Source organism: Staurois parvus, unplaced genomic scaffold (genome assembly GCF_062004578.1).
Source record: "Staurois parvus isolate SC_StPar_1 unplaced genomic scaffold, SC_StPar_1.0 ptg000380l, whole genome shotgun sequence".
Lineage (NCBI taxonomy): Eukaryota > Metazoa > Chordata > Amphibia > Anura > Ranidae > Staurois > Staurois parvus.
Window position 1 is genome coordinate 2,616,245 of NW_028318176.1, and position 25,060 is coordinate 2,641,304.

The window sequence follows — 25,060 nt, forward strand, 5'->3', positions numbered from 1 at the left end:
TAAAAATCCTGCAATAATGTTTCACATGTCGTTTTCCATCCTCTATGTCCTAGACTGTGGTACTGTGCAATGAACAGTGGGGCACTTGACATGGGAATGCATGGTTTCCCCTCCAGAACCATTCCAGTCTGCTAAATCGACTTTTGTAGCAAATTTTTGTAAATCTGCATACATCTGGTCATGTGGGGTGGTTGTGATGCCTGAAGTGGGCATAGACATCTGCTCACTGGCCACCTGTTGTAATGCGGCTTCCTTTGCTACCTTATCTGCTAATGCATTTCCTTTGGCAATATGATCTCTGTGATTTGTATGTGCCCTGCAATGAAGAATGGCTAATGTTTTTGGTAACTGTATGGCTTTGAGTAGATCAGATATCAAAGAAGAGTGAGATATGGTTTTGCCATCAGCAGCAATGAATCCTCTTCTCTCCCAAATGACCCCAAAGTCATGTATAGCACCATGGGCGTACTTGGAGTCTGTGTAAATGTTGACATCCTGTCCTGCAAATAATTGACATGCTCTCGTAAGGGCAATCAGTTCGGCTGCTTGGGCTGACTGATATGGAATTGGCTTTGCCTCGAGTATTTTGTCAGGAAGATGCACAATGCCGTATCCTGCATGGTAAGTACTATCATTTTGGCCTAGAACATGAGCCATCTACAAACACATCTGGGGCCCCATCAAGAGCCACAGCTGACATGTCGGACCTAGGGGAAGTGTCTTGTTGTATGTGGGTTATACAATTGTGTTCTGGTGCCACTTCATCCTGTTCCCCCTTTAGCCCCAGTAGGGCATTCAAAATTGGAGTAGGACCTGAATTTGCTGAAGAATATTTAATAATCAAGTTGGGATCAGATAGAAGAATCACTTCATATCCGCTCAACCTTTGTGCTGACATGTGTTGAGTGTGTATGTTTTTCAGTAGTAAGGACACTTGGTGTGTGGTGTGTAGGGTAGTTTCATGTCCCAATGTGAAAGAAATAGCCATTCCCACCACCATTACGCAGAATGCAAAATCTCTCAGACAAGCAGGCATGCCCTGAACCTGAGTTGGCACTACTTTGGAAAAAAAAGCTACTGGGCGGAGCTTGCCTCCATGTTCCTGAGCCAGGACCCCCGCCATGGATGTACAATTTTCCCTAGCATACAGATGAAACATTTTTTTATAGTCAGGTAGTCCAAGACCAGGGGCCGTTACCATAGCATTCTTCAGGTGCACAAAGGCATCAACCATTTCATTTGACCATGTGAGAATGTCAGGTGATTCTGAAAGTGTGGCAGACCTCAGAGTGTGATCATAGAATGAACAATCAGGTATCCATTGGCGGCAGTAACCAATCATACCAAGAAAAGTTAGCATGTCCTTTTTTGTTTGTGGGCGGGGCAGACCCACGAGAGCCGCAGCTCTTTTGTGACTGACATTCCTCTCACCATGACTTAGAATAAAACCAAGGTATTCAACCTGTTTTTGGCACCATTGCAATTTCTTTTTAGATGCTTTGTGACCATTCCCTGACAACCATTCTAACAGAGACCAACTATCCTCCTGACTGGCCTCCTGACTTGGACTACAAATCAATAGGTCATCCACATATATAATGAGGACCGAACCATTGGGAGGGGTCCAGGACCTCAGAGTGGTCTGGAGGGCAAGTGAGTAGACTGCAGGCGAATCTACATAGCCCTAGGCATTCTACACCAGGTCAACTGGCAATTTTCAGAATATAAATACAAATTGCGCCCTTGTCTGGTGGTCCACAGGAACCAAAAAAAATGCATTTGTTAAATCAATCACTGTAAAGTATTCTGCATCGGACGGAATGGAGGTGAGGAGTGATGGCACATCAGGCACTATTGGGGCTAATGGAACCACCAAATTATTTATGGCCCTCAAATCTTGTACAAACCTGTAAGAGCCATCCGGCTTCTTAACAGGATTGATAGGTGTGTTGTAAGGAGAAACCGTTTCTTCTACCTTCTGTTTACATGCTGTAGCAATAGGGAGGGAAGCCTTATTCTTGAAAACCCTTTTTAATTCTGTGTCAAGCTCCTCCCACATAGTTTCTCTCCCTTCTGTGGTATTTAGTTTATAGGCAGTAGCCTGTGTATTACTTGGTTCTATGTGACTAATGCTTTTTACATTTATCCAATTCCAAGCTGGATTATTTCCCAGAATACCATCAATGATCAATCTCATATCTTCCTGTGTGTAATTTCTTCCTAAACATGCCTTTTTTAAATAAGCAAGTGTACCTCCAGGAGATACTGTAGGCTTGGGACAATGTTTAACAATCTTATTAATATCTTCTAATTCTATGGGGTTTTTTTAGAGTTAGTTCTCCTGCTGTGAGAAAAGATAGTGTCAATATAGCCAACTCCTTTCCTCCTACGGCCCCCTCATCTTCTCTTTTTCCCTCTTGTTTCTTATCCATGGATCTAAGCTGCATTCTAAATTCCTCCACATCTCTGCCCTTTCTATGACTGGTGTCACTTCTTCTCCATTGACCATCCTTTTTCTGTAATTTTATTATATTTACCTGTCCCTGTTCTTCGTATTCCAACTCTCCTTCGTTGTCATTATTCTCCGTAAGGATGCCTTGAACTTGGCTACCCTCTCTGTCTGGTGATTTTATACTAATAATCTGTTTGGGTCTAGTGGAGGGGCCTGGCTGTATTGGTTGTAGATCCGGGACGGGAAGTGGCGCAGGGACAGGGGCAGGGACTGGAGGGGCAGGGTGCAGGAGCTGGAACTGCAGAGACAGGAGCAGGGGCTGGAGGGGCATTAGGCTGGGGAGTAATCATCCCCAAACTAATCAAAAAATCATCATCAGCAGCATTTTTAAAACCACTTAATGAAGGATATATATTATACGGAGGGGGTGGGATTGGTGTCTGAACTGTTTTCAGTCCAATCTTGGGTCTGCATGTCTTTTCAGATTGATGCTTTTCCTGGCATATTTTTAATGTATCCAATTTCAACTTCCTCTTTTGTTTTAAAGAGAAAATCAAATTGAACTTTCCCTTGCTATTATCAACCCAATACGGTGACCATTTTAACCAGTTTTCTCCCCATTTCTTCATATAAACTTGGTCCCATTGTGGGTCCCCCTCATACCAAGGAAAGGCTTGTTTGTCCCCCAAACATAATCCCTTAACCATGTCTGTATGAAAAGGATCATTTGCCCCCTTTCTTGGGAATGGGTCTGTACTCCCCATAGCTTCTGTCCAGCCTGCCATACAATCCACCCAGGGATTTATTAAATAATAGTCCGTTCCACAAACTCTAGCAACATAATCCTTACAATTTTCTCCCTTTTCTGGGGGACCTGGTGGGTAACTACCTCCTTGACCCATATTTAGACAGTGGATAAAACAATTTTAGCTTAAAATCTTATTTTGTTCTACACAACAAATTATCTTATACTTCTACGCAACAGAAAGAAAAAGCAAAAGACAGATAAACCAGAATCTGCTCCACAGACTTATTAACCTCTTGATAACTTCCCAAAAGTTATCTCTTCACTGTTTTACCAAAAACAGTGTGTTCTACCAGAGAACTGTGTTTACCAAAAACACCTTTTTTATATTTTTATAGTGCACTATTTTGTAACTCTACCAAAGAGTTAAGTCTGCTTACCAAAAGCAGCTACAGGTTATCACGGGTCTATATAGACAATACAGAATGATTCAAGACCTTCCCTCAACACAGGGCAAGAAAGAGCTTTTAGTCATAAAAAGACAAAAGGTTTACTTACCAAGTGAGGTGGGTGGTCATCCCGGGCTGAGCCCCCAGCTGAAAGGAATGATTTTCTTTTCCCCTCAGAGACCCCCGGTCTGTGGAGAGATTCCTGGTTTATCAGCAGAATTCTGGGAACACCCCTTGAACACGGAAATCACAGCAGCTTATGTTCAGAGATGTTCAAAGTTTATTAGACATTAATAAGATTATATAGACTACAGATAATAATAAGGGAGGGGGGAGCGAGTTTCAAAACTGTAACTTGTAACTTTCCATCATGAGCTAACTACATGAAACATAACATATACATTTCTTGGTACAAATTGTTTTGGCTAACTTTCTGGAAAACAGCCAGACAAAGACATTGTCAGGGTCATGTTAGCTTCTGTTGATACATCCTTGAACAACCAAAAACAGTTTCATTAAACTTCTAATATCTCTACAAAAAGCTAACTTAATACTTAAAATGGCGTACATAATACAAAATGGAAGTTATCTAGATCCTTTCAGGGACCATGTTCTGAGTGCGGGAAATGTTTTATTTTATTTTGCTAAACATCAGAGAACCCTCACAGCCATTGAGGTGTATTTAGTGTCCTGAGTGTGGGAAATGTTTTACATGGAAGTCTCGTCTTGCCAAACATCAGAGAACCCACACCACCCTCGAGGTGTATTAGTGTCCTGAGTGCGGGAAATGTCTTCTATATGGATGATATGTTGCCGTCATCAGAGATCTCACACTAGGAAGAAGCACACCTTGATATACACCTCAGAAAACACGTGGCTGAGTGCTTCTCTGATCTTTAGCAGTGTAGTCTAATCTCTCCTGACCTTCAGCAGAAGCTTCCATGGAGGACATTATGATGAGTTAGAAGGAGGGGGGTCACTGCTGGTTGGGTCCCTCTAGCCGTGTAGTCTGATCTCCCCTGAACTTCAGCTGGAGCTTCCATGGAGGACATCATGGTGAGAGAGAAGGAGGGAAGGGAGGTCACTGCTGGTTGGGTCCCTCTAGCAGTGTAGTCTGATCTCCCCTGACCTTCAGCAGAAGCTGAAGAAACCCTCGCTAGAGCCCACCTGTTTGAACAACATAAGACCCATCTCCCGTTTGCCTCCAAGCTTCTGAACGCCTTGTCCTCAACCGTATGAGTTGCTACCTAACTGACGACAACCTTCTTGATCTTCTACAGTCCGACTTCCACCCACAACATTCCACTAAATCTGCCCTACTAAAACTAACTAATGACCTACTAACTGCTAAAACCAATGGCCACTACTCTGTACTCGTCTCAACCAGTGGCCACTACTCCGTACTCATCCCAACCAATGGCCACTACTCCATATTCATCCCAACCAATGGCCACACTCCATACTCATCCCAACCAATGGCCACTACTCCACACTCATCCCAACCAATGGCCACTACTCCGTACTCATCCCACCAATGGCCACTACGCCGTACTCATCCCAACCAATGGCCACTACGCCGTACTCATCCCAGCCAATGGCCACAACTTTGTACTCATCCCAACCAATGGCCACTGCTCTATACTCATCCCAACCAATGGCCACTACTCCGTATTCATCCCAACCAATGGCCACTACTCCATACTCATCCCAACAAATGGCCACTACTCCGTACTCATCCCAACCAATGGCCACTACTCCGTACTCATCCCAACCAATGGCCACTACTCCATACTCATACTCTTAGACCTTTCTCTGCCTTTGACACAGTTGACCACCCGTTCCTCCTCAGAAACTCCACTCCCTTATCCTCTGTGACTCTGCTTTTTCCTAGTTTTCCTCCTACCTTTCTCATTGCATATTCAATGTCTGCTACAACACCAACTCCTCCGCTCCTCTTTCTGTTGGGGTATGTCAAGGCTCTATGCTTGGGCCCCTCTTCTTCTCTTGCTATACCTTCTCCCTGAGCCTCCCATGGCCTCCAATACCACCCCTATGCTGATGATACCCAGATCTATCTACTCCCTAACTCACCCTCTTAATCTCCGCACGTATCACAAATCTACTAAGCAACATATCAGCATGGATGTCACACCACTTCCTCGAACTCAATCTTTCTAAAACTGAGCTTGTAATATTTCCTTCTCCCCGCGCCATGACTTTACTATTGAGATCAATGGAACAACCACCACTCCCTCCACACATGCCGGGGTGCTGGGTGTAATCCTAGACTCTGACCTCTCCTTTGGGCCCCACATCCAATCACTCGCTAAATCCTGCTGCCTCAACCTCCGCAACATTTCCAGAATTCACCCCTTCCTGACCAATGACACCACAAAACAACTTATCTACGCCTTGGTTATATCAAACCTTGATTACTGCAACTCCCTCCTCATTGGCCGACCTCTACACTGGCCACGCCCCCTTCAGTCTATTATGAATGCTGCTGCTAGACTCATCCACCTTACCAACCGATCAGCGACTGCTACCCCTCTCTACCAATCCCTTCACTGATCTCCGCTCATTGTCCTCCACCCCTCTCTGCCAATCCCTTCACTGACCTTTGCTCTGTGTCCTCCACCCCTCTCTGCCAATCCCTCCACTGACCTCCATTCATTGCCCTCCACCCCTCTCTGCCAATCCCTCCATTGGCCTCCATTTAGTGTCCTCCACCCCTCTGCCAATCCCTTCACTGATCTTCACTCAAGTGTCCTCCACCCCTCTCTGCCAATCCCTTCACTGGCCTCCATTCAGTGTCCTCCACCCCTCTCTGCCAATCCCTTCACTGGCCTCCATTCAGTGTCCTCCACCCCTCTGCCAATCCCTTCACTGGTCTCCATTCAGAGTCCCCCACCCCTCTCTGCCAATCCCTCCACTGGTCTCCGTTCAGTGTCATCCACCCCTCTCTGCCAATCCCTCCACTGACCTCCATTCATTGCCCTCCACCCCTCTCTGCCAATCCCTCCATTGGCCTCCATTTAGTGTCCTCCACCCCTCTGCCAATCCCTTCACTGATCTTCACTCAAGTGTCCTCCACCCCTCTCTGCCAATCCCTTCACTGGCCTCCATTCAGTGTCCTCCACCCCTCTGCCAATCCCTTCACTGGTCTCCATTCAGAGTCCCCCACCCCTCTCTGCCAATCCCTCCACTGGTCTCCATTCAGTGTCCTCTATCCCTCTCTGCCAATCCCTCCACTGGTCTCCATTCAGTGTCCTCCACCCCTCTCTGCCAATCCCTCCACTGACCTTCATTCATTGCCCTCCACCCCTCTCTGCCAATCCCTCCACTGGCCTCCATTCAGTGTCCTCCACCCCTCTGCCAATCCCTTCACTGACCTTCACTCAGTGTCCTCCACCCCTCTCTGCCAAACCCTTCACTGGCCTCCATTCATTGTCCTCCACCCCTCTCTGCCAATCCCTCCACTGGTCTCCATTCAGTGTCCTCCACCCCTCTCTGCCAATCCCTCCACTGGTGTCCATTCAGTGTCCTCCATCCCTCTCTGCCAATCCCTTCACTGGCCTCCATTCAGTGTCCTCCACCCCTCTGCCAATCCCTTCACTGACCTCCATTCAGTGTCCTCCACCCCTCTCTGCCAATCCCTCCACTGGTCTCCATTCAGAGTCCTCCACCCCTCTCTGCCAATCCCTCCACTGGTCTCCATTCAGTGTCCTCCATCCCTCTCTGCCAATCCCTTCACTGACCTCCATTTAGTGTCCTCCACTGGCCTCCATTCAGTGTTCTCCACCCCTCTCTGCCAATCCCTTCACTGACCTCTGCTCTGTGTCCTCCACCCCTCTCTGCCAATCCCTCCACTGGTCTCCATTCAGTGTCCTCCACCCCTCTGTCAATCCCTTCACTGACCTTCACTCAGTGTCCTCCACCCCTCTCTGCCAAACCCTTCACTGGCCTCCATTCATTGCCCTCCACCCCTCTCTGCCAATCCCTCCACTGGCCTCCATTCAGTGTCCTCCACCCCTCTGCCAATCCCTTCACTGACCTTCACTCAGTGTCCTCCACCCCTCTCTGCCAAACCCTTCACTGGCCTCCATTCAGTGTCCTCCACCCCTCTCTGCCAATCCCTCCACTGGTCTCCATTCAGTGTCCTCCACCCCTCTCTGCCAATCCCTCCACTGGTGTCCATTCAGTGTCCTCCATCCCTCTCTGCCAATCCCTTCACTGGCCTCCATTCAGTGTCCTCTACCCCTCTGCCAATCCCTTCACTGACCTCCATTCAGTGTTCTCCACCCCTCTCTGCCAATCCCTTTATTGGCTTCCACTAACCCAACGTATAAAATACTAACCACAATGTACAAAGCCATCCACAACATTTCCCCCAGCTACATCACCAACCTCATTGTCAGATATCGCCCAAATCATCTCTACTCCTCCCAAGACCTCCTGTTCTCTAGCTCCCTTGATATATCCTCCAATGCTCACCTCCAGGACTTCTCCAGATCCTCTCCCATCCTATGGAATTCCCTGCCCCAGTATGTCTGGTTAGCTCCCATCCTGTCCACCTTTAGGCAATCCATTTTTTTCAGTGAAGCCTACCCCACCTCCACCTAAGTGCAACTCTACTCCCCAAATCCACCAAAGCAGCAGGTATCCCGATGCTGAGATAGCATGGGTCATCGGAAGATTTATACAAATAAAAAGTGTTTTGCTCTTAGTGCAACGTTGGAAGCAGCACACAAGTTGGAATACAAAATGGCAGATACCTATTTGGATGTGATGGTGTGCCTTCGTTCGCTTAATATCCATAAACTCATAAAATGAGATGAAATGTACAAATGACCATAAATGAGCGCAAAATAAGTATCAAGATATTGTGGGTTTACATGTTGCTCAAAGGCTTACCTATATACCGCATAAACTTCAATAAAGTGAGTACCAGTCTTACAGTTGTGTTCAAAATAATAGCAGTGTGTTGAAAAAAGTGAATAAAGCTGAAAATCCTTCTAATAGCTTTTATTTCCATTCACACAAATGCATTGGGAACACTACACATCCTATTCCAAATCAAAACATGAGAAAAATCAAATTTGTGTTGTTCCTCTAAAAAAAATTGAAGAAAAGTGAATATTAGACTGTTCAAAAAAATAGCAGTGTTTGTATTCTTCTTTACAAACTCAAACATTCACTATATTAACTGAAAAATGTTTGAAGATTTTGCTTTCCTTTGAATCCCTTAATGAATATTTAGTTGTATAAGCACTGTTTCTGAGAACTGCTGTACATCTGTGTTGCATGGAGTCAACCAACTTCTGGCACCTGTGAACAGGTATTCCAGCCCAGGATGATTGGACTACATTCCACAGTTCTCTACTTCTTGGTTTTGCCTCAGAAACTGCATTTTGATGTCACCCCACAAGTTTTCTATTGGATTAAGATCCGGGGATTGGGCTGGCCACTCCATAACGTCAATCTTGTTGGTCTGGAACCAAGATGTTGCACGTTTACAGGTGTGTTTGGGGTCGTTGTCTTGTTGGAACACCCATTTCAAGGGCATTTCCTCTTCAGCATAAGGCAGCATGACCTCTTCAAGTATTCTGATGTATTCAAACTGATCCATGATCCCTGGTATGCCATAAATAGGCCCAACACCGTAGTATGAGAAACATCCCCATATCATGATGCTTGCACCACCATGCTTCACTGTCTTCACAGTGTACTGTGGCTTGAATTCAGTGTTTGGGGGTCGTCTGACAAACTGTCTCCGGCCACTAGACCCAAAAAGAACAATATTACTTTCATCAGTCCACAAAATGTTGCGCCATTTCTCTATAGGCCAGTCAATGTGCTCTTTGGCAAATTGTAACCTCTTCAGCACGTCTTTTTTTCAACAGTGGGACTTTGCGGGGGCTTCTTGCAGATAGCTTGGCTTCACATAGGCGTCTTCTAATTGTAACAGTACTCACAGGTAACGTTAGACCTTCTTTGATCTTCCTGGAGCTGATTGTTGGCTGAGTCCTTGCCATTTTGGCTATTCTTCTATCCATTCAAATGGTAGTTTTTCACTTTCTTCCACGTCTTTCAGGTTTTGGTTGCCATTTTAAAGCATTTGCTATCATTATAGCTGAGCAGCCTATCATTTTCTGCACTTCTTTATATGTTTTCCCCTCTCCAACCAACTTTTTAATCAAGGTACGCTGTTCTTCTGAACAATGTCTGGAACAACCCATTTTCCTTAGAATTTCAGAGATAAATGCACTGTAACCAGCATGTACAACATTTGCTGCCTTCCTTCCTTAAATAAGGGCAATAATTGCCACCTGTTTTTCAAAGAATGAATGACCTCACTAATAGAACTCCACACTGCTATTATTTTGAACATTCCCCTTTCAATTAGTGATTCAATTACACAGAATCAGCAGCATGCATGTCATGACTGTTGGGTCTGTTGGATTTCTATTACTCTACTACACCTGCTAGTAAATTATTTGCCATGTAGAAATATAATTTCTACCAAAAACAGTGATTGATCAGGTTAGTGATGTCTGACTGCTATTATTTTGAACACAACTGTATATATCACAAACAAAGGTGTCAAATACAGCACAAGAGAGAATAATAATGTGCAAGAACCTATTGAAGTGTCAAGTCCATGCAAATGTCTCCATACAGTATAGAAGGCAAGTGAGGGGTGGAGGACACTGAATGGAAGCCAGTGGAGGGATTGGCAGAGAGGGTTGGAGGACACTGAGTGGAGGGATTGACAGAGTGGGGTGGCAGATACCCAAATATCTATTTGGATGTGCTGGTGCACCTTCCTTCCTTGTGCATACTCACAAACCACTGCAAATGAAAGTCCTCAGGAAAATGGAGCAATGGAAGGCATAGAGAGCAACTCCTTTTGTGCCCCCTACTTGGGTCTACCTGCTGTGGTAATGTGGAGCAAGCAACTCACGCCAGTTTCCTACATCATTATAATGGTGCAGGAAGCTTTGTAAATCCCCCCTCCATAATGCCTCAGTGCCATCACAATTTGAAAGCAAAAGATCACATCTAACATAGAGAAACCCCCCTCCATCTTTTCTATGTCCCGTGTCCCTCTAAACAAGAGGATCAGCATGAATACAAACAGCCCAGTCTTGGGAGGAGCCAAGCCGTGTTTCTGGAACACCAACTCCATTCTCATCATTGAGACCATCAACATCTCCCATTCTGCTCGGCAGGTTGCTCCCTTAGTTACTAGGTGACTCTGCCTCGGCTTTGTGTGTCTCTGTCCTGATTTTAAGGATTTGCCTCTGACCTAACAGTGTGGGTGTGTGTCTGACCAGACGTTGTGTGTGTATCTTCACATGTGAGTTGCACCCATGTGTCCTCAAAGAGCTGAGTTCTGTTATTTCAAACTCATTGTTTCTAATCTTTAGAGATGTTGTAATAACTCGCTCGGTACCACTACACAAGGCCAATGTGGTGCCTGTATTTAAAAATGGATGAAATTATTTACCAAATAACTACAAGCCGGTTAGTATAACTTCCATAGGTGGGAAGATACCTGAGAGTTTCATAAAAGACCTCAGGACATCTGTAGTATACTCCAATGATAAGGCCATCAGTCCATAGACCCATCTATCATTCCTCCCGTAATTCCTCCACTGCACCATCACCACCTCCAACCACAAAATCATTCTTCTCTTCCCTTTTTCCTTCTTCCTTTTCCTCTTTTCTTCTGTTTCTCCTCTTTTCTTCTTTTCTCCTTCTTCATGTTCTAACACTACAAGTACGGCCCATCCTGTAGGTTTAGTCTTCATCTTGTGTCTTAGTAGTTTGGTGTTCCCAGCTTGTCCTTGTTGGAACAGCCGACTCTCCCCCTTCTCATATTCCTCAGGACCTCTGTAGTATACTCCATTGATAAGTCCATCAGTCCATAGACCCATCTATCATTCCTCCCGTAATTCCTCCTCCGCACCATCACCTTGTTGGAACAGCCGACTCTCCCCCTTCTCATAGACCTCAGGACGTCTGTAGTATACTCCAATGATAAGTCCATCAGTCCATAGACCCATCTATCATTCCTCCCGTAATTCCTCCTCCGCACCATCACCTTGTTGGAACAGCCGACTCTCCCCCTTCTCATAGACCTCAGGACCTCTGTAGTATACTTCAATGATAAGTCCATCAGTCCATAGACCCATCTATCATTCCTCCCGTAATTCCTCCTCTGCACCATCACCACCTCCAACCACAAGATCCTCTTTCTTCCTCACTTTCAGATCACATCTAACATAGAGAAACCCCCCCTCCATCTTTTCTATGTCCTCTATGTCTAAACAAGAGGATCAGAATGACTACAAACAGCCCAGTCTTGGGAGGAGCCAAGCTGTGTTTCTGGAACATCAACTCCATTCTCATCACTGAAACCATAAACATCTCCCAGTCTGCCTGGAAGGTTCTAGGCGCTGTTCGGTCCCTGGCAAACCTTCCTTGCTTAAGTCATCACTACAAGCCCCTTTTCTGAATCATAAGAGGACCCTGCCATTGGGAAGTGCCAATGTCAGGTAGGCATGGGTCGTGCGGTCCTGAAGAAGCACCATGTCTCCTGTTCATAGAAAGAGAGAAGGCCCAGGAATGTGACGTCACCACAGATGTAAATATATTATGATTTTTGTATTGTAAAATTATTTCCTGGAGACCTTTGAGAAACACGGGAATTCCATTGCAGTCAGGTTATACAGGAGGGTTGAACACTGGCAAACAGAAAAATGGAAAGCCAGTGGGCCCCCCACCCACACACATATACAGTATACACATTTTGTGATAAAGGATTACCGAAGGCAAGAGAAAAGGGGAAAGTACAAAAAAAGTATATCCTTTCTTGTCTATTGAAGGGTACAGAAATTCCGATAGAGTTGGGAAGTCAAAAGCAGTTCAATGGTGGGGTGGGCACCAGCCAGCAATAGGACTACAAGAAGGGACTGAGAACTGTCCGCACTTCAGAATCACCTAAATGACCATTGCCCGAATCTGACCGAGAGGAGTCCTATGCAGGGTAGGGAAGGTACCAATGACCATGATAAAGCCATAGAGGATCAGTCTGATGCTGTAGACCAGGACAGAGAAGATCACCACCAGGAGAAAATGACTCCACCCAAAGGAACACCGAGTGTTAACCAGTGAGAGGCTTTGAACCAAAAAAAAAAAAACACACAAAAAAGGTGGAACATCATAACTACCTGATAAGAAATAAACTCACAACAGAATGAGGACAACAGAAAAAAACACTGGAGAAGATCCCCAGTCCCAGTGAACCTTGGGCAACAACAGGTCTGAAAGAAAAGACCAGCCAGTCTAGTAAGGAAGACTCATTACTTGCACTCCAAAACCCGCTAAATGAGATACCCAAAGACTGTCATCACAGTGTGACTGTCCGTAAGGATTGCAAAATGACCCCTGAGATGGGTAGAAGACTCAAGGACACATTTCTATGAAGTCAACCTGACTGAAAGGGGAAAGGTGCCCGATGGAACCTCTACAAGGGTAGAAAGGGATAAAGGTATATCACAACCTCAGACTGGTGGACAGTGCCACCAGAAGAAAAGGAAGATGAACAGAAAGAAAACATGTGCTTAAACAACTGGAGGTGTCCTTGGGGCCCTGACGGGAGAACTCTTCAGACTTTGCTGAAGCTTAACTGATTCTAGGAATCACATGACTTGGTGGAAATAAATTCACCAGATGAATCAATTTATCTATTTTACAAACTCATTTATCTTCTAAGACAGATGAAGACCACCAGATCCTCTCAAGGATGAGATATGGAACAAAGAGGAACCATTGTAGCATATCATCGCTGGTTAGGAGCTGCTAAGGAGCTTCTTCCCTGTTGTTTCGACAACTTTGAAGTTGCCCGGAGCAGCCACTCACTGCCTCGTCTACTTGGGTTGTTGGCAGCTGTGTTCCAGATGGTTAATTGAGGAGAAAAATTAAGAATGTAAAGAGTCAAGATGGGTAATGGAGACATTTCTCGGGGCTGCAGTTCCTCTGACCTCCACAAGATGGTGATCTCACTTCTACGCAGATAGGACATCTCTATGGAAAACAGGAACATAATGTCAGGTTCAGGCAGGACATTCCGGGTGAGAGGTGAGTCGGGAGGAAGTAGAGAGGAGACATTGCTGGAAGTGGCAGCAGAGGAGGTAATAAGATCTGATTTTCTATTTAAACACAGTAACCCCCCATCATGTCGGTCCTCTTCCTCCATCGTCACGTCCGTGCTCTTCTTCAACCGCTACGTCTGTCCTCTTCCTCCATCGTCACGTCGGTCCTCTTCCTCCATCGTCACGTCGGTCCTCTTCCTCCATCGTCACGTCGGTCCTCTTCCTCCACCGTCACGTCGGTCCTCTTCCTCCACCGTCACGTCGGTCCTCTTCCTCCACCGTCACGTCGGTCCTCTTCCTCCACCGTCACGTCTGTCCTCTTCCTCCACAGTCACGTCGGTCCTCTTCCTCCACCGTCACGTCGGTCCTCTTCCTCCATCGTCACGTCGGCCCTCTTCCTCCATCGTCACGTCCGTGCTTTTCCTCCATCGTCATGTTGGTCCTCTTCCTCCATCATCATGTTGATCCTCTTCCTCCATCATCACGTCCGTCTTCTTCCTCCATCCTCACTGTGACATCTTTTATACACATATATAAAGAATAATGGAATAGTATTTTTCCCTCGTTACTCCTAATCAGTCCTCATACAATAAATACATAGATATCCAAATTCACATCTTCAATGGACCCTCCCATTGCCTGCAACCAATACAAGTGATATAATGGGTCAGTATAGACTGAGGAGGTGAGAATGTGATTGGTGGGAAAGGTGACATCTCCACAATGAAGAGAATGTTCCGGCCCCAGAAGTGGGGGGATGGAAGAATGGCCCCCAGTGGGACTACACACAGAGGATCATTCTTGATCTACTAGCGATGAAAGCCGATTAAGTTTCTCCTTCCGTCTATGGACCCATCATCCCCCACTTCCCAATAAAAGTGGTATAGTCCATTAGTATAGACTGAGGAGGTAAGAAGGTGAGTGGTGGGAAAGGTGACATCTCCACAATGAAGAGAATGTTCCGGCCCAGGAAGTGACCCTGAAGGTTAATTTTTACATAATGATCCCAATTTCAGATATTCACCCGAAATGTGATCAGTAAGTCTCTGGGTTAGATGGAGATTACATGGGCCTTATACACATTGCCTATAATTGTACAACCAACACCAGTCCAGACAGTTCTCTGTTATCAATGTTATCTGTCCACAGGGAAACCTTCATAGATGACGGCACCGATGAGGATGGAGGAGGACCGGAGTCACATGACTGAGAGGATACTAAACCTCACCCTGGAGATCATCTACCTGCTGACCGGAGAGGTGAGGAGGATTCCGGGAGGTCACATGACATCACACAGACCTAACTGGAGAGGTGAGGAGGATTCTGGGATTCTAACATGATATTCCTATTGGTTCCTCAATGCAGAAATTTCCTCTTCTGAAGTCAGGCGATCATATGACCATCACAGTGCCTCCATGTGACTCCCTAAACCCTGAGAGACACAACATGCAGAAGCTTCTAGAAATCACCAAGAAGATGATGGAGCTGCTGACAGGAGAGGTGAGCGGTGCCAGGAATTCTGGGGCATTCTCCAGTAACAGACAAGGGATGTGTCTGGATGGTGACTGTATCATTGTGTGTGTCAGGTTCCTATAAGGTGTCAGGATGTCACTGTCTATTTCTCCATGGAGGAGTGGGAGTATTTAGAAGGACACAAGGACCTCTACAAGGACGTCATGATGGAGGACCACCAGAAAGGACACAGGGATCTCTACAAGGACCTCATGATGGAGGACCACCAGAAAGGACACAAGGATCTCTACAAGGACGTCATGATGGACAATCAGCTGCCCCTCACATCACCGGGTAAGAGGAGACTTTATTGGAAAGGAGAGAGCAGTACGGAGGATCCACCTAGATCCCCCATCATCTGATAAACACATAGAAACAATGGATTCAGTCAGTGTGTGTGTTTCCTACAGATGGATCCAGTCATGGGAACCCACCAGAGAGCTGTCCCCGTCCTCTGTATTCCCAGGATTCCACACAGGAAAGTCACACCATCCCTCACCATCATCAGGTAGATGGATCCAGTCATGGGAACCCACCAGAGAGCTGTCCCCATCCTCTGTATTCCCGGGATTCCACAAAGGTCAATATTAAAGAAGAGATAAAGGAGCAGGATGATGAGGATGGGGTGATGGAGGAGTCAGGGATTCCAGAAGAACACAAAGATCTGTACCAGGACACCATGGTGGAGTCATCCAGCTACAGGAACCCACCAGGGAGATGTCCCCGTTCTCTGTATTCCCGGGATTCCACAAAGGTCAATATTAAAGAAGAGATAAAGGAGCAGGATGATGAGGATGGGGTGATGGAGGAGTCAGGGATTCCAGAAGAACACAAAGATCTGTACCAGGACACCATGGTGGAGTCATCCAGCTACAGGAACCCACCAGAGAGATGTCCCCGTTCTCTGTATTCCCGGGATTACACACAGGAAGGTCATACCAACCCTCACCATCATCAGGTAGATGAGGAACAATTATTAGTAGTTATGATTTATACAGAAGCTTCTTAGTTACAATGAATGTTTTATTATATCTTTCAGAGTGGAATCCTCGGGGATAATAATATCGATGTTAAAGAGGAGAATGAAGAAAATGGTGAGATGGAGGAGGTTTCAGAAGGACACAGTTCTACACAGGAAGGTCACACCATCCCTCACCATCAGGTAGATGAGGAACAATTATTGGTAGTTGTGATTTATACACAGCATGTTTGTTACAATGAATGTTTTATTATATATTCAGAGTGGAATCCTCGGGGATTATAATATTGTTGTTAAAGAAGAGTATAAAGAGGAAGATGAGGAGTATGGAGTGATGGAGGAGTTTTCAGAAGGACACAAGGATATGATGGAGCCACCTAATACCAGGAACCCACCAGAGAGATGTCTCCGCCCTCTGTGTTCCCGGGATTCCACACAGGAAGGTCACATCATCCCTCACCATCATCAGGTAGATGGATCCAGCCATGGGAGCCCACCAGAGAAATGTCCCCATCCTCTGTATTCCCGGGTTTCCACAGAGGAAGGTCACACCATCCCTCACCATCCTCAGGTAGATGAGGAACAATCACTGATAGTATCATTAGGATCTGTACATTATCTGCATTGTTACCATTGATGTCATTTTATTATATATTCAGAGTGGAAACCTGAGAGATTCTACAGTTGGGGTTAAAGAAGAGATAAAAGAGCAGTATGATGAGGATGGGGTGATGGGTTCAGGAGGAGACAAGGATCTCTACAAGTACACTAAAGTGGAGCTACCTAATACCATACACCCTCCAGAGAGATGTCCCCGTCCTCTTTATTCCCGAAATCCCAGATGGGAAGATCACAGCTACTCACGCCTTTATCAGGTTGGTGGGACAGAGCATTTAGAACTTGATAGTGACTCATGGAGATACTGAGTGGACCCTACAAGATGTCATTTGTCTATGTGATCCCAGATTGTTGACTTTATATATTATAGATGATATTTTCTCTTCTTCTCCTGGTTTAGGGTGAGCATCTGATAGATATGAAAGTTGGGGGGAAAGCAGAAGAAGAGAGGTATGTGAGGGATGATCAGCAGTCTATGAAGGAGGATGGAATAAGGAGGACATCTAAAGAGGAGGACACTCCTACAAAGATCAGCACAGGTGGGTCATGAACACTAAGTACTGTACATTCCTTTGTTCATACTGCTCACTGATTGGGCCAGAGCACCTTAGGGTTAGCCTCTTTGGGAGCTTTCCATATAACAGATGAAGTAGTGTGATCCTATCACTGGATATGTGCTACTCGTGACCATACTGCCTTCTATAGAGACAAGGCTTCACTACCATGGGTGGTCTCCATGCTAAAGTGCGAGGGATCTGCACCTGGGTGCTCCCTATCTCCAGCGTGGCAGGATGTCTCTATGGCTGGATGGCCCTTCCCTGGATTGTCAGAACACGTTGGGATACCTCTACAGGTACCCCTTGTATGGGATAGAGAGTGTCCAGAGGTCTCTGCAGGACCTGATCAGCCTTCTGTAGCTGACTTGCAGCTTCTTGAAGAAGTTCCTTCAAATTTCTTCCCCGTTTCTGATCCCAATCAGATTTAGCAGAGTAACTGAGATTCCTGCTCCTCATTCCTCAGGCTGAGGATGCTTCTCTGAACCAGGGAAGACCAGAGGTCTCATAGAATTAGGTCTTTTTTGGAAATTGGTTAGGTAGGTTTGTTCTAGTAGACCTTAATAGTCACCTTCAGGTGGATGGATCCCTGCTTGTTCCTCTGTTCATCTGCTGTGTTCCCCTGCACCAGTCTTTGTCGGGGTTGGGGCTTGCTTTTCTCAGAGAATAGGTGCAATGGTTCCCCCCTTGTCTCCGCCCCTTACCCACCTCCCTCTGAGTATTGTCCCTTGGTTCAACCCCCTACACACCTCCCTTTACCACCCCTTTTAGTAAATATAGAACCAAGTATAATTTTGTGGGGCAAGTAATTTGTATGGGGTTTGTTAGTTATCACAAGAAAAGCAGTAAAACTGACCCTAGCAGCCAGCAAAAATATATTCTCCCGCAGCAACATAGGACCCCCAAGCTACAATAGCTCCCTCCACCCACAACAGATTTCCCAGCAGGCAGCTCCGAGCATCAACTGATCCCCAGCAACATAAGACCCCCTCAGTAACAATAGACCTCTCACCAGCAACAGTAGACCTCCCCAGCAAAATAGATCCCCCCAACAACAGTGGGCCCCTGCGATAAAATATCACCCCAGCACCTAAAGACCCCAACAGCAACAACAGATCTCCAAACAGGCAGCATTAATAGACCTTCCAGCAACAGTAGATCACTCCCTCAGCAGTAGATCCCTCCCAGCAACAACTGCCAACCCTCCAGCAATATACTACCCCCCAGTAACAATAGATCTCCTACCAGCAACAGTACACCTCCCTAGTAACAACAGACCCCCAAAAACAACAGATCTCCCAACAGGCAGCATTAGTAGATCCTCCAGCAGGCATCAACAACAGTAGATCCCTCCAAGCAACATAAGCCCCCCACTCAGTAACAATAGATCCCCACCAGCATTAATAAACCCTCTAGCGCACCTCAGAATCCATTTCTGTTAACATACGTTCAGTGCTGGAGGTTCCCCTGCATTCCCCCTGGAATGGGCCCTGGTGGTGTTACCCCCTCATCTCTGAGTACTTCCTGTCCGGCCTACCCCCTCCTTTAGTCAGCCTGACTTTGGGTTTGGTTCCCTTGGGATTTTATTTTTCAGTCTCAAGGGTCATTTAGCAATTCACTGGGATATCCTGATGGGGGTCTCCTCCGTCCAGCTGTCATCTCGCTGTGAGATTGGTCGTCTGACCAGGCAACCCCTTTTCTCATCGTGGAACCTACTTTCCCACAATCCTAAGTCTGAAGAATGTAAGGCTTGGGCCTTCTCATGTGGGCCAGCTGGTCTTCTCTTATAGACCAGTTTAGTTTGTCGATGCCTCATTGACTCGTCCCATTGGGTTTTTTTCCAGTGGACTACATCTCATTTTTGGTCTAGTTCCCTTCCTTTCAGGTAAACTGCATGGTTCCACCTGTTTAGGTAGATTTTTGGTCAGTCCTTGCGGCCTCTCCCTGGTTCCAGCTCCGTGCTCTTTAGCTAGTTCTGTCCATCCTGGTCTTCTTCACAAGGTTGATCCTCTGTGGCCTTATCTTGGTTGTGCAAGGCTTGCACCTCATCTGGCTTGGATTCGAGCGTTGGTCCTTCAGGTACTCCTGAGTTACAGATGGTTCCCCAGATTTTCTTGGGTCTGCCACTGGCCCATCCAAAACAGCTAGTCCCAACTGTTTCTGAGATCCTTCCTTGGATGATAAAGAAAAAACTGGTGTCTTTTTCCATGAAACCCTAGAGGGACACAAGTCCCAACTTCACACTATTTGCCAGTGTCCCGACTTTCCCCAGGTGGCAGTATAACCCAACTGTTTCTGAGATCCTTCCTGGGATGATAAAGAAAGGATTGGTGTCTTTTTCCATGAAACCCTAGAACAGGGGTCCTCAAACTACAGCCCACGGGCCACATGCGGCCCGCCGAGGCCATTTATCCGGCCCACTGGCAGGGGCGTATTTGCCGGGAAGAAGGGACACTAAGTACAGGGGCGGGCAGGGGGCTGCTGTACCTTACCTGGCTCCGTGTCTATTTCGCTCCATAAGACACACTTGGGGGGAAATGTCTGTGCGTCTTATGGAGCGGCTGGCCCAGTATTCCTGCCGCCGTTGTATGTCTGCAGTCTCTGGTCATCCCCTGTACTATGTCCGCAGACTCGGTCATCTCCTGTACCGTGTCCGCAGTCTCTGGTCGTCTCCTGTACCGTGTCCGCAGTCTCTGGTCGTCTCCTGTACCGTGTCCGCAGTCTCTGGTCGTCTCCTGTACCGTGTCCGCAGTCTCTGGTCGTCTCCTGTACCGTGTCCGCAGTCTCTGGTCGTCCCCTGTACCGTGTCCGCAGTCTCTGGTCGTCCCCTGTACCGTGTCCGCAGTCTCTGGTCGTCCCCTGTACCGTGTCCGCAGTCTCTGGTCGTCCCCTGTACCGTGTCCGCAGTCTCTGGTCGTCCCCTGTACCGTGTCCGCAGTCTCTGGTCGTCCCCTGTACCGTGTCCGCAGTCTCTGGTCGTCCCCTGTACCGTGTCCGCAGTCTCTGGTCGTCCCCTGTACCGTGTCCGCAGTCTCTGGTCGTCCCCTGTACCGTGTCCGCAGTCTCTGGTCGTCTCCTGTACCGTGTCCGCAGTCTCTGGTCGTCTCCTGTACCGTGTCCGCAGTCTCTGGTCGTCTCCTGTACCGTGTCCGCAGTCTCTGGTCGTCTCCTGTACCGTGTACGCAGTCTCTGGTCGTCTCCTGTACCGTGTCCGCAGTCTCTGGTCGTCTCCTGTACCGTGTACGCAGTCTCTGGTCATGTCCTGTACCGTGTACGCAGTCTCTAGTCATCTCCTGTACCGTGTACGCAGTCTCTGGTCATCTCCTGTACCGTGTACGCAGTCTCTGGTCATCTCCTGTACCATGTCTGCAGTCTCTGGTCATCTCCTGTACTATATCCGCAGTCTCTGGTCATCTCCTGTACTGTGTCCGCATTTGTTCATAGTTTTTTTTTTAAACTATAGTCCGGCACTCCAACGGTCTGAGGGACAGTGAACTGGCCCCCTGTTTAAAAAGTTTGAGGACCCCTGCCCTAGAGGGACACCTTCACACTATTTGCCAGTGTCCCGACTTTCCCCAGGTGGCAGTATAACCCAACTGGAAAGGTAGTAATTGAGCGCTGGAAACAATAATATAATATAAAGCCGCTAGCATAAAGGCAACCTTTAAAACCCAGTATGAAAATATATAAAATAAGTATGCAGCGCTAATGTGAGTATAATCAAGTGACGAAACAAGTAAATAAATAATGCACAATAACATATGTTAAATATGTTAACTAACTCAGTCCTTATAGTAAAGTGATTATGTGCAGGTGTTCCAAAAGTCCATGATCAAGGATAAACGTGACTCTTGTGTTGTTGTGAATGTACAAACAATGCACTAACCCGGGTGTCGGCAACCCGCGGCTCCAGAGCCGCATGCGGCTCTTTTTCACCTTTGCTGCTCCGGAGCAGACTGCCCACCAGGTGACAGGCAATAGGGTTGCCGTAGCTCAGTGGTCGGCAAGCCGCGGCTCTTTACACATTTTAATGCGGCTCTTCTGTGTGCCGGGCGCCCGCTCCCCTCCCTCCTCTCGGGCGGCCGCCCCAAAAGTCAGGACTCTGCAGCTAGCCCAGCAATGGGCAAATTACGGCCCGGCGGACCTTTTAATCCGGCCCGCGGAGCGTGGCAAACATTGGCTGTCAGGATGTAGGCGGGGCAGCGTGACGAACTCCTCTCCTCTCACAGTCCGCCCTGAAGACCGGAACGGCGCGGGAACACGGCGAGAGGAACGCGCGGAGCAAAGGTAAGTGAATTGACACAATATGGGGAATTAATTACTATAGGGGGGATGAATTACTATATGGGGGATGAATTACTATAGGGGGGATGAATTACTATATGGGGGATGAATTACTTTGGGGGATGAATTACTATATGGGCGATGAATTACTATGGGGGATGAATTACTATGGGGGATGAATTACTATAGGGGGGATGAATTACTATAGGGGGGATGAATTACTATGGGGGATGAATTACTATATGGGGGATGAATTACTATGGGGGATGAATTACTATGTGGGGGATGAATTACTATGTGGGGGATGAATTACTATATGGGGGATGAATTACTTTGGGGGATGAATTACTATGGGGGATGAATTACTATATGGGGGATGAATTACTATATGGGGAATGAATTACTATAGGGGGGATGAATTACTTTGGGGGATGAATTACTATAGGGGGGATGAATTACTATAGGGGGGATGAATTACTATAGGGGGGATGAATTACTATATGGGGGATGAATTACTATGGGGGATGAATTACTATATGGGGGATGAATTACTATGGGGGATGAATTACTATATGGGGGATGAATTACTATGTGGGGGATGAATTACTATGTGGGGGATGAATTACTATGGGGGATGAATTTCTATATGGGGGATGAATTACTATGGGGGATGAATTTCTATATGGGGGATGAATTACTATATGGGGGATGAATTACTATGGGGGATGAATTACTATATGGGGGATGTATTTTCAGTTTTAAAAATGTGGCTCTCAAAATAAATTTCAATCGTGGTTTTGGCGAGATTTGGCTCAGTTGAAAAAAAAGGTTGCCCACCACTGACCTAAGGCTATGATTGTGATTATGACGATGCACTGTGGCCCTGATTAACCCTTTGCTTACTGGGCCCTTAAACCCCCTTCATGACCAGAGCGCTTTTTGCAATATATGCAGTGTCGGATTTGTTTTAAATATTGCAATGGTTTTGCGGCTCCCAGTCTTTTTTTCCCTCTCGGAAACGGGTCCAAGTGGCTCTTTATGTCTTAAAGGTTGCAGACCCCTGCACTAACCAGATAGCGCATTAATTGCGCATGGAGCAATTAAGACCTGCTCCTGGTGCTCTGGACTTGTGATACCAGGCAGATGTCATCAGCAAGTCGGCCACTAGATGTCATCAGTCTAGGTGTATTCTTAAGCATTCCACCAGGGCCATCATCAGCAGGAGAAAGGGGAAGTCATATATCATCCAAATCCTCAGGAACCTTCAAAAACGGGCTCACATGGAAATAATGAGCACCAAGAAAGCTTCTAATAGTGTAGTAGGTCTTTAATGGTCAAAATTCCAGCATAAACAGAGAAATAAAAACTTACATCCGGATCTGATATGTCAACCCATCAGGATGGCCTTGCAGTATATGCACACAGGTCAGGGGCAACTCACTGACGCGTTTCGTGTAAAAACACTTCCTCAGAGGGAGTATAACTCCCTCTGAGGAAGGGTTAAGTATAACCCAACTGTTTCTGAGATCCTTCCTTGGATGATAAAGAAAAGACTGGTGTCTTTTTCCATGAAACTCTAGAGGGACACAAGTCCCACCTTCATACTAGTTGCCAGTGTCCCGACTTTCCCCAAGTGGCAGTATAACCCAACTGTTTCTGAATTCCTGAGTCTCTCAGTGGACTCCAAGAAAAAGATTTTCCAGTAAGTAGAAGAATGATGTTTTTATTGTGCATGGAAGGGAAACCTCACGTTGTCTCATTGTGTCTCCAGACTGTAAAGTAGAAGAAGAGGGAACCTCACAGGACTGTCCAGGAGAAGACATCTTTAATGGAAATATCCAGCCAGTGCCCGACGGTGTGGATGGGCCGTCGAATTCTTACACCGTGGTTGTGAAGGACGACCGCTTATATTTCTGCCCCGACTGCGAGAAATGCTTCATCTCAAAACATCACGTGGAAAGACATCGCAGGTGCCATACGGGCGAGAAGCCCTACTCCTGCCCCGAGTGCGGAAAATGTTTTTCCGACAAGTCCTACCTCCTCAAACACCAGAAGTTCCACAGCGGTGAGAAGCCGTATTCCTGCCCTGTGTGCGGGGAACGTTTCAAGTGGCAGTCCCAAATCCTAAAACACCGAGTCATCCATGCCGGCAAGATGCCGTTTTCCTGTGCCGAGTGCGGGAAGTGTTACCTTGTGAAAAGAGAACTTTTAATACACGAGAGATCTCACACGGGGGAGAAGCCGTATTCCTGCCCCGACTGCGGGAAATGTTATTCTCGGAAGTCCAGCCTCGCGGAACATCAGAGGTGCCACACGGGGGAGAAGCCGTATTCCTGCCCCGATTGCGGAAAAAGCTACCCGCGGAAATCGACGCTTCTCATCCATCGGAAATATCACGCCACGGAGAAGCCGTATTCCTGTCCCGACTGCGGGAAGTGTTTTGTGCGCCAACAAGATCTCGACGCCCACCAGCGGTCTCACACGGGGGAGAAGCCGTATTCCTGTACTGAGTGCGGGAAACGTTTTTCACAGAGGGGTCACCTTCTCCGACATCAGGGATCTCACGCAACCTCTTGAAGGACCTCTCTAAGGATATGGGAGGGGGGGTGACCTGTCGCTGTCCCTCCTGGGGTGTAGTCTGATCTGCCCTGCTCTTCAGAAGATTCAATGTAAAAAACAAAAATAATGTAAGAAAAGTGAAATAATTACAGACATCGGAGGTCCCACATGACCCAATCAGGAGTGTTTTTGTCTGGATTGCTCTCTGAGGAGCTGGGAGGAGGGGACGTGTTCCTCTCCTTCCTGGGGTGTAGTCTGATCTCCCCTGCTCTCTACAACATTAGTGAGGGAGGAGAGCGAATAGCGGGGGATATCAGACTACGTGGTGGCGGCTGTGATCATTCTGGGCGGCAGCTGCCTTTTGCTTAGAGAGTGCCACCTGCTGGCTGAAAGTGGTAAATGTGATCATGTTAGTTGTTTCAGATGTACCCTTTCACCTTTCAGTTGTGAACAGCGTTTCTTTTTTTTTGTATCCAATAAATGATTATCAAAATAAATGCATTATTGTCTGTATTTGTATATTTATCTATTTCAGGTACTTCTATAGCGCCGTCAATGTACGCCGCGCTTTACATATATATATTGTACATTCACATCAGTCCCCGCCCCCGAGGAATGTACAATCTAAGGTCCCTAACTCACATTCATACATACACATACTAGGGACAATTAACCTCCCAGCATGGAGTTTGGGAGGAAACCGGAATACCCGGAGGAAACCCACACAGGCACAGGGAGAGCATGCAAA

General features: G+C 46.8%; 1 protein-coding gene across 3 annotated transcripts in view; it reads left to right on the forward strand.

Annotated features, from left to right (window-relative positions):
- LOC149456020 (uncharacterized) overlaps positions 1-24,809 on the forward strand; it is a 35,315-nt gene extending 10,506 nt beyond the window's left edge. The window contains exons 1-10 of one of the 3 annotated variants that reach the window (XM_089685562.1): positions 13,774-13,845; positions 14,956-15,065; positions 15,172-15,306; positions 15,393-15,612; positions 15,729-16,276; positions 16,358-16,480; positions 16,560-16,868; positions 16,957-17,172; positions 17,316-17,454; positions 23,525-24,809. In XM_089685562.1, the coding sequence (XP_089541688.1) occupies positions 14,970-15,065; positions 15,172-15,306; positions 15,393-15,612; positions 15,729-16,276; positions 16,358-16,480; positions 16,560-16,868; positions 16,957-17,172; positions 17,316-17,454; positions 23,525-24,330 (2,592 nt within the window). In that variant the 5' untranslated portion in view covers positions 13,774-13,845; positions 14,956-14,969 and the 3' untranslated portion in view covers positions 24,331-24,809. Of the gene's footprint in view, positions 1-13,773; positions 13,846-14,955; positions 15,066-15,171; positions 15,307-15,392; positions 15,613-15,728; positions 16,277-16,357; positions 16,481-16,559; positions 16,869-16,956; positions 17,173-17,315; positions 17,455-23,524 lie in introns of those variants that run through there. The other 2 variants (XM_089685564.1, XM_089685563.1) reach the window with 2 other exon arrangements.
- The last annotated feature ends 251 nt before the right edge of the window (positions 24,810-25,060 follow it).